Source organism: Salvia miltiorrhiza, chromosome 8, assembly GCF_028751815.1.
Source record: "Salvia miltiorrhiza cultivar Shanhuang (shh) chromosome 8, IMPLAD_Smil_shh, whole genome shotgun sequence".
Classification (NCBI taxonomy): Eukaryota; Viridiplantae; Streptophyta; class Magnoliopsida; order Lamiales; family Lamiaceae; genus Salvia; species Salvia miltiorrhiza.
Genome location: NC_080394.1, coordinates 9,063,799 through 9,074,298, shown reverse-complemented (window position 1 = coordinate 9,074,298; position 10,500 = coordinate 9,063,799). Strand labels below are relative to the sequence as shown.

General features: G+C 31.4%; 1 protein-coding gene across 3 annotated transcripts; it reads left to right on the top strand.

The window, feature by feature from the left end:
* Window positions 1-5,205: 5,205 nt before the first annotated feature.
* Window positions 5,206-10,468, top strand: LOC131000734 (nudix hydrolase 9). Of its 3 annotated transcripts, none has more exons than XM_057926785.1 (9): window positions 5,206-5,443; window positions 5,557-5,631; window positions 5,735-5,791; window positions 6,140-6,222; window positions 6,840-6,898; window positions 7,127-7,275; window positions 8,270-8,410; window positions 9,278-9,436; window positions 10,111-10,468. In XM_057926785.1, the coding sequence occupies exons 1-9, from the start codon at window positions 5,345-5,347 to the stop codon at window positions 10,225-10,227; spliced, it is 939 nt and encodes a 312-aa protein (XP_057782768.1). In that variant the 5' UTR covers window positions 5,206-5,344; the 3' UTR covers window positions 10,228-10,468. The 3 variants fall into 3 exon arrangements, with proteins under 3 accessions (XP_057782768.1, XP_057782766.1, XP_057782767.1); XM_057926783.1 differs by having other exon boundaries at window positions 6,112-6,222; XM_057926784.1 differs by lacking the exon at window positions 6,140-6,222.
* Window positions 10,469-10,500: the final 32 nt, after the last annotated feature.

Here is a 10,500-nt window from a genome sequence, read left to right as displayed (position 1 = left end):
CTCTTATTTATGAAAATGAATTATAATTTTGAAATATTTCAAGACTATTGGTAGTTTATATTATTTGAGCTAATTTTATTGATTCACATTCCATTAAAAATATGTGAGATTATAAAATTTTATAATCTTAAAAATAAAATTACTTAATCATATATCTTATTAAATATTCAAAGTAAATATCTCCTGATACATCATACCCACAAATTAATATGTACTAGCATTTGCATCCCGTGCAATGCACGGGAAAATATTTTTTATTTTTTATATTTATATAAAAATTAATACTAATTTAATTATCATACTCATAAATATAATAAAATTTAATTTTAACTAAATATATTTGAATTGAATATTAAAAAATTTAAAAATAATAAGAATTTACAATTATAAAATTTGATATTATGAAAGCAAAAAAAGTTTCAAAAAAATACTAATAAAAAAATTAAAAATATATTTTTTTTCAAAAAGATGAGAAATGCGAGAGAAAATTATAAAATTTTAATATTTAAACAAATTTAATTTTTACATTTTAAATCAAATATTTACATAAAACATATCAAATTAAAACTCTTATCGTGATCTTTAATTTGATATGCATATTAAATATTTTATAATTAATCGAATTTCACAATTTTGGTAAGAAATAAAACAACAAATAATAAGTTAAAGAGATGAAAAATAAAAAGAAAATTATAGTTTAAACATAAACTTTTAATTTTATTATAACTACTTTTTATTTAATTTTATTTTATAACAACATATTAGTAGTTTATTTGTTCAGTTGACCGTGGATTGTATAAATTCATTTGAATGGTTTTTTGTCTAATTAATTAATAGATAATAGATTTGGTTTAATTAGTGAACGTGGGATTGTATAAATTCATTTTAATGGTTTTTTGTCTAATTAATTAATAGATAATAGATTTGGTTTAATTAGTGAACGTGTGAAATGAATGGGACGTGAATAATATATTTATAACCTTCATATTAAAAGTATTTTCAAAATTGCCATTGAAATCAATTTCAAATTGATTTGAAATCAATTTCTAATTGAAAACTGCTGTTTTAATATAGTATAGATATATATAATACATTTATATATAGATGTATTCACTTAAATAATTAACTATATATATATATATATGATTGAATATGATTTCAAATTTGACGATGTTGTATAAAGTTTGAGACGGGATGATGCAGATAATGCTCATAAGTAAGAGGCGAGATTACCAAGACTCAATTATGATCTTTCAAACTCTAGATGAGATGATGCTCACAAGTCAGTTATGGTCTTCCAAACTTCAAACAAGATAATGCTCAAAACTCAGTTATAACATTTTAAGTTTTAGACAAGATGATCAAAATTAAGTTGTGATTTTCCAAGTTCCACACAAGAGGGTGCTCAAAAGTCAGAGATTTGCTATGACAATAAATAAAAGCCAGGGACAATCTCTTTCAAATGTAGGATTATACCTACCGAAACCAGTTTTTAGTCATGGACAACTCTACGTGGCAATCTCAAGAGTCACTAGAAAAAGAGGTTTAAAGATTTTAGTATGTGATGAGAGTGGTCATACGCAAGACACAACAACTAATGTTGTGTATGATGAAATTTTCGATAGATTATGAGGTAATTGCAAATTTAATATTTTATTCAAACTTTACAAATTTTAAGTCATTAACGATATTATTTAAAATATTTTTTTTCTTATATTTTGCTAGGTTGATTTGATATGTGCGTGCTGCTTGTGATTGGAGGGAAGAAAGGTACAATAAATCACATCATATTTTTTCATGTTCATAGATAAAATATGTTATATAAGGATGGTTGAGCCGGGTCGGTTTGGGGACGATGGTTAGGCCGGAGTTCTTGAAACTGACCTTCCCGCTCTTCTTTCCTTTCCTTTTTGTTTTCGTTTTAGACGAGTACTCTTTTTTCCTTCTACGGTTTTTCCTACCGGATTTTCCGTAAAAGGGTTTTAATGAGGCTCGGCCCTTAGTCTGTTTCTTTTGTACTTTCAACGGTTTCTTAGGTTTTTCTTTTCTTTTATACATAATAGCATGAGGATGGATATAGTTCGTCTTTTACTGTATCATGTTTCGGCTTCAGACTTTGGTATTTGCTTCTTCTTTTTTTGTTTTTTTTTGGAGGATGAGACAGAAGTTGATTTTTAAGAATCGAAAAATTCTAAAATCATCATAATCAAATTGGATTGGTGGAAGTGTCTAAAATTAGTTTCTGAGTTCAGAGAATTAGAATGACTAAAAATATATTTAGTTAACATCTTTTACTTTAAAACAAACTTATTTAATGCTTTATTTAAGTTAAAAAAATCATCAAATAAAAAATGTATTAAATAATTACAAATATTTATATATTTTCATTTATTCCCGTCGATTTTCGACGGGTTACCGACTAGTAGCATTAACTAATTTCAGTTGAATTGCAATTGTAGATAATCAATAGCTCGATTGAAGTAGTTTTTAAAAATATATAAAAAAATAGCTCGATTCAAGTACTCCCTTCGTCTCGCGAAATTTGATCAGTTTTTTTTTGGGTTATTCCATGTAACTTGATCACTTTTCTTATACGACAATATTTTTTTTTAATTTATATTTTCATATTTTCACCTACTATATTTAACACATTAAATTTTTAAAACTCGTGTTAAAAAGAAAGTGATTAAAGTTTCATGGAACAAAAGGAGTATATGATTTGGGCTTGAGACAACTAATTTCTAACCTACACATATCCTATGACCTGGGACTGGGTTACCCAATTACGTAAATCAAATCTGACATTGTTATATGGGGGATAAGATTTGGGCCCGTAACATTAATTGCAATTATACTCCATCCGTCCTACGAATCTTGACACGTTTTCATTTTTGGGCCGTCCCACGAATCTTGACACGTTTCCTTTTTTGGCAATAATTATTACCTTCTCTCTCCTACTTTATCACCTTTATTATATTATCTCTCATACTTTATCACTTTTATTACCTTCTCTCTCCTACTTTATCAATTTTATACTTTATTAATTACACACTTAAAATACTAATCTACAATTCCTTAATTCCCGTGCCGAACCCAAACGTGTCAAGACTCGCGGGACGGAGGGAGTACCATATAAAGAAAATTTGCCCATGATAGTGGCTGCGAATATTTTCTGCCAGAAACTAAAATACTTGTAATGGCAATGACTCATTAAATACAGTTGGCTCATTCATAGTTCTTATACTAAAATCGATTTCTGTATATAGTACGTGATTATTTTTTGTACCCCTGCGCACTATAATAAAAATATGATGCTACTGCTGAAATAAAAAAAAATTTAAAAAGAAAAAAGAGAAAAAAGAAACTTAAAAACACCTGAGAACACAGACGCTAACAAAGAGTCGGGTCACAAAGGATCCGTCTAAAAGCAAAACAAAAAATCGCGTAAAAACACTCGCAAAGGACCATGGGCAGTTGAAAACAATGAACACGAAGAATATGAGGAAAAATTTAAAAAGGCGTCCTCGTCCCTAGCATCTTCGTCGTCCAACATATCTCCCCATTAGTGTTATGATGTTTGGTAGCTAATATTCGAGTTGTAAAAATTAATGACGTTTGAAAATATAATTATTAGTGATTAACTACATCATCAAATATCACTAATTTTTATGACACACATAATAACTATCAAACTTCATGTCACTAATCAAACCTTTTGTTGTAGTGACGTTAATATAATATCTGAGTTTTTATCTTTCTTTTTTTACAGGTTTTAGTATTTATTACTCCTAAACACTTTATCGGATAAATAAATATTGTGAAATCAAGACCTATAGAGGTTCACAATTAATAGATTTGACATTTGTTTTATTAAAAACAGTAAGATGATATGTGCCTTTTCATTTTCTCTTGTACAAGGGTTGGTTGCATTTTGAGATGTCCAAACAAGCATGCTGTGATTTTATACGGACTGAGAGGCTCGAAAAAAATTCAAACAGTAAGTTAACACATTTTTATTCTCAAACTCTCAAATTGTTAGTGCATAATATTAAATTAATAATGCTCTAAACAAAATTAATTACTATTTATAGATTTTAACATTAGTAGATTCATTTTATAAAAAAAAAACATTAGTAGATTCACTATTACGTCCAATAAATAAAAATATAAGATACTCCTTCCGGCATCTTCAAATAAGTATCATATTATGGGATTTTAAAATTAAGTTAAATTTCCAATTTTACTCCTGTCTTAATATTAAATTAAATTCATTCTCTTCACTTTCTTCTCCACTTAAGAGAGAGAGAGAGAGTCAAAACTTGAAATCTTAAATTTATGAAATATAATTAAGGATACATATGTAAAATTATACTCATTCGTGATATTTGTAATTTTATATCATATGCAACTTATTTGAAGATAGAGGAAGTATAGTGTAAATCAACATTAAAAGTTATTGCTCTAAAAGTCATAGTATGTTGAACTAACCGTAAGAATAAAGAATCCAAGTTATCCAACAATTATTGTGAATGTAGTAAAGCAACGAAAAGTAACTTGTTTACACAATGAAATAATATTAAACTGTAAATTAAAAATGTATACGAATCAAATAATTTTGCTTCAGTTCAGTATTCAATTCAAATTCTAAATTTCATGATTCGGATAATTACAATTTTTTTTAATTTAATTAATTATCAAATATGATTTCAAAATTATGATATTCAATTCAGTATTTAAAAATATTCAATTATATATATTTAATATATATATATATATAATATTTTTAAAAATGACTATACAGAAAAGAAGAATATTTATTTAAATAAATAAATATAGATTTTTTTTTGTCAAAACTTTAAAAATATACTACCAACTTCAATTCAAATGAAAATCTACATACTTTTATATTTCAATAAAAAAAAGTATGAAAAGTAAGAACTTAAACACTTGCCGTTGCCGCCAACTACTTCTTCTCCCCGTCCTGTCGGTTGCCTGACTGTCGTTGTTGCCGTCGTCACGTCTCCACTTTGGCTGCTACTCTGTCAAGTATTCATTTTCATCGCATATTCGATATTTCTAATTATATTATTTTGAATACATTTTTTAAAAATTTTAATAAAAAAAAAAGTTTGACGAAAAATCAAAATATAGTCAAAAAATGAACAATAGAAATGAAAATATTACTAAGAAAAAATCAATTGCGATGCGAAGTAAAAAGTGACCAAACAAAAAAGAGGGGAATGAGAATAACTAATATTCTCAGGAGATTCCCGATCAACATGGGATCCCGCCATCACGCGGTTATTTCGTCGAACAGTTGGGCGCTTCTCGTGGTTTCGCGGCAATGGAAACGGCGGAACGGCGCACTGAAATCGTCGCCGGCGACGAACTTCCCGCATTTAAACTTCTTCTCTCGTGTCCGGCAGGTCTATCTCCTTCCGAGGTAATGCGATCCCCTTTGGCCTTTTACCATTGCTTCTCTACCTTCTCTCCACGGTCTACCACTACTTTTTGCTTCTTCCGTCACTGTTCCATCATCTTCTCTGTAAATTATAGGTATCGGCGGTGTTTGATCAGAAATACGATAGGATTCCCCATCCTGACACCAGCTTGGAAAACACAATTGCAGAGGTAGTGTTCCTAGTTAGAATGCTATTTTGTTGATTAATTGTGAATTCCTGGTTCTTTTGCGGCTATGCTTTAGTAATTGATATGCAATTGATTTACTTGTTAGATCTGGGAGGGGAGAGTTCAACAAAACTCATCCTTGTTCAATGGACTCAAGTTCAGGGTAAGTGGAATCTTTTCTTAAGACCTCGCATTTATGTGCCCAATCAATTTTTGACACAACATTTCCTGTTTAAGTAGCGAACTTTGATCTTTTTCATTTTATAGTTTCAATCATGACCAGTCCCGCTCCCGCTTGTGCTTTTTAATTATGTTTCTCCAATCTCCACTAGGCTGAAGCTTGCTGTTGAACTGGAGTTATTGTTGTATTGGTATAGATTACAATAGATGCTAGTTTTGTGTTTCTTTAAGTTTCTAACCAAGAAAGGTTTGTTAGCTCATTTATAAAACAAGATGTTGAAATGGCGCTGCTTTGCAAGTCAGAAATAATATACGGTTGATAATTTCACAGTATGGTGGCCACATTCTGGATGGCGAACCTCATTCTTCTCAGAAGACAAATGTTCGCCTTCATCTTGGCCTGACAGATTATAGGTTCTCTCTCTCTCTCTCTCTCTCTCTCTCTCATGTGTGTGTAGATAGAAAAACAGATGTATTTTGTAGGCATAAGGTATTAAGGTGCAAATACACCTGCAACCTTTATGTTAGTAAGCAGATACATCCTAATGTTTTTCAAGTCCAAAAACACACTAAAATTGTTTTCTTGGTGCAAATCCGGCCCTAAAAATATAGATTCATTTTACCTGAAGTCTGTCTTAATTTTTTCATCTCTCACCATTGGTGCCTTGGTCCGCAATCTGCAATCGAAGAGACTTTCATGGTCCCATGGAAGTAAAGAGAATCATTCTCTGCCAACGATTGTTTGCATGAGCCAAGCAATGCCAAGTATTCCCATAGGAAATTAAGGAATAATAAATTGCATAGAAGATCCCTTTACTTTTAGTGTGGATATAGTTTCTAATTGGTGTTGCATCAAATTACACGGAAGATTCTTGTTTCATTTGATACTCTTTACTTGCATAGAATGCTACATAGTCTTTCCTTTTCCAATGTTGCTTCATTTGTTAACTACAATAATGCATGCATATGGTGTTCAATCTAGTATCAAAGCTATGATGATTTTTTTTAACTTTGTACCTGTTCTTGCTTAGGACATTTGTGGGGACAAATTTAAATCCTTTGTGGGAAAGATTTCTCGTTTCATCTGAAGGTAAATCTGCTCAATCATGAAGTAGTTTAAGACAAGAACTTTGAAATTTTAACTTGTATGTTGCGTAGCTTTTGCTTCTCCCACCCCAAGACCTATGAAACATAAATCACAGTATTACTTATGACTAGGGTCTTGGGTTTTTATCAAAGATACCAATAACCAATTGATAACAATAACCAATATATGAAACAAGTTCACTAATTAGATATTATTGCGTTTTGTTTACAGACGACTGGAGAAGGTGTCAACATACCTCTAATCCTCTTGGCAATGGTGCAATCGTGGAGACATCTAACAAAGAAGTGGTTGTGCTGCAAAGAAGTGCCAATGTAGGCGAATTTCCCGAGCACTTTGTTTTCCCTGGAGGCCACCCAGAGGTACATATTTAACGAATACAATGCTCTCTTTTTCTTGAGAATATCCTGCTAAAGTACTAACAGTATGAGGCATACTCATACTTTTTTATTGTTCAGATACAATGATACAGGTAGAGCAAGCTTAATTTCCTTTAATATGACAACAATGAATTTCAAAATATCATTGTAAAACTACCAACTAATAATGATTTGGTAATGCATGATCTTGTCAAAGGAGCAAAATTATATTATCTCAGTGAAGTATACTGATATGTTGGAGAAGGATAGATTACTGCCTATGGTCAAGTGTTATAAATCAATTTCATCCTAATATTAAGAAAAATAGATACTTACCTAAAATATGATGGTGAAAGTAAAGGAAAAACATATGATTAGACAGACAAGTTTATAAATAGCCACTATATATAATAAGGGTTATTAGCGTCTAAATACACCAACTTTGGGGGTAGTTGGTTTTGCACATGAACTTTGAAAGGAGTCAAAAAAAATACATGAACTTTAATGTTGTAGCAATTTTACCACAAATTCAATTTTCGCTCAATTTAAAGTTGACGTGGCAAGTTGGAATGTTGACATGTACTCATCGGGTGTTTTAGAAAACGACGTCGTATAGAACATCTCTAAAGCACGTCATTTTAAGTGAATCTACATAACACTAAACCTAAAAATCATAGGGTTTCTGTAGAGTTCAAATGTCTAGAAACATTGAATTTGTGGTAAAATTGCTACAGCATTAAAGTTCATGTATTTTTTTACTCATTACAAAGTTCATGTGCAAAACCAGACTACCCCTAAAGTTGATGTGTTTAGATGCCAATAACCTAAATAATAAAAGGTATTATTCCAGTTACTTTCATGGAAACTATTATTTTTGCCCTAGTTGACTCTCTGTTTTTTGAAAAAGAATTTGAAAATCCAAACAGTATAATGTTATTCAAGCTTTGGTCATCTTCTCTATGAAGTAATACCTACTACCTGTTGAAAAACTTGACAGCCCAAAGAAGTTGGCATAATAAGACATCAAACAACTGGAGAATTAACTCATCAGAAGGCGGACAAAAGGGTTTCACAGGAGATGTTTGACAGCATTATTCGTGAAGTAGTTGAAGAAATTGGAGTTCCTGCTTCTACCCTTGTGAGTATAACTCCTTTTAGTAAGCTGGTTGAATAGTTAATGTGGCCAAATTTTCCTCCAATGACAGTTTTATTCTACATTCTGTATTAAGTATAATATTCATTAAATTGCTAACTGCAAATTGATACTCTTTCTTCTTAAAGACAAGTAAGTTGTTACTCTTTTTGACGGAGTACTGTATGACATAGTAATAATTATGTAAATAAACCTACAGCAAATTTATGAATTTCAGTAGGTTTGTTTAAATTTACTGGGCCCCAGTTGAGGTTTATTTCATCTTGCCCATTTATCATCAGCAAAAAACAACACTGAAGTATTTTGAAGAATGACTGGAAGCTTGTTTTTAGGTTTTGGGTCTACTGAATTTAGCATCATATTGGGATAAACCATATCATTGAAATTTTAAGATAATAAGGTATTGTTGTAGATTGGTAGTTGACTAGTTAAACATGTATTCTTCTGATTAATATGGGTAATTTGGATACTTACATGACAAACTGATACCTAACACATAAAAGCTGAAGTTCTAGCTTTGATAAAAAGAGCACTTCAAAAACACAATTGCAAGTAAATTCTAACAGTGTGAGGACTGACGATTAGCAATCCCACTGTTAACTTTTCATGTTCTACTATTTCCTTCCAATCCACCAGTCTGCCCATTAAATTCCCCAACTTTTAAGTGAACTTGCTCTTCAATTGTTATATATAAATGTTAAAAGTTAAAACTAGCATGACATGAACAAACTGGTCCAGGACTTTAGTGCTGGAAGCTAATCATTATATTCTACTGTCAGTCTTATCTTTCCAGATGCTATGATTCTCTGGAGCAACAGAATGGATGTTTTGATGCTTTTTCCATTGATGCAGGGTGAGCCCATCTTTATTGGTATATCCCAGAGAGCGTTGAATGTTAGGCCCGCTGCCTTTTTCTTCATTAAATGCAGTCTTCAGTCAGAGGAAATTCAGCAACGCTATTCCAGCGCTGAAGACAGCTACGAATCAACCCAGCTGTATACCATGCCAATGGTCAGTATTTATGGTTCATTCTATTTGTCTCAACGAACAGCTTTTATGCAGTTTAGGCTTGTGAGATGTGCATCATGAAGGAGATGTTTCTTGCAGTTAAAAGTGTGTGAAAAAGTCAAAATGTTCGTTACATGACTAATAATTAAGCATAGGAAACCTCTAAACCAACTCCCTGCTTATGTAGAATCTTGAGAGGGCTGAAATATGCAATTCACTCATCAAGCTAGTGACAGATTATGCACCACACAATGATAATTGGTCTAGGAACTCCGATTTAAGTCTAAAGAATGTTGTTCCGCATGCTTGAGACAGCTCTACTGACTTAAATAGATGAAATACTGAATTACCTTATAGGACCCTTGGAGAATCCTCCATCCCTGCCCATCCTCAACTCTAACCTTAAATAACTTTATCATTTGAAGAAACACAAAACAACTACATAAATAAAAAATTAGTAGAGACAGATCCACTGTAAACTTGCGAGAATTGATCTCTAACATTTCTAATTGGAAATATCTCTTATGTAACTTGAAGAAGTTTCTAGGAGAAGAACCAGCTTGGCAATCTCTACTACTACTAGCGTATGTGTTTCTTAAATGCGGTATTCTCTCGCATGTTTTATCCCCTTATAACTAATACATACGGTATTATTACTTCCAATTATTCAACATCAGAGTGATTTGGCCCACATAATGCCTAAAATGCCGGGATGCCACCAAGGAGGATTTGCGCTCTATAAGTTGATGGTAGATGCTGCTAAAGAGAAGAAACAGTGCCTGCAGACACAGTGAAAATGAAGGTAATAACTTGTATCTTGGCGTACTAATGATGTTCTGTAATGAACAAATTAGCGGAAATCTGTATTGACTGTTCAGAAGCTATCACATAGCTGTTATGAATAGGATGGCGTCATGGTGAAATAAATTATATACAAGATCGACGTTAACATGCACTATCTTGCATTGCAAAATTTTGTAATGAGATTGAAATTTGTCAAATAGTGTATGTTTATATTATGTGGTGCTATTTAAATCCTCTTTGCACACTACCCTTGGGGGCATTTA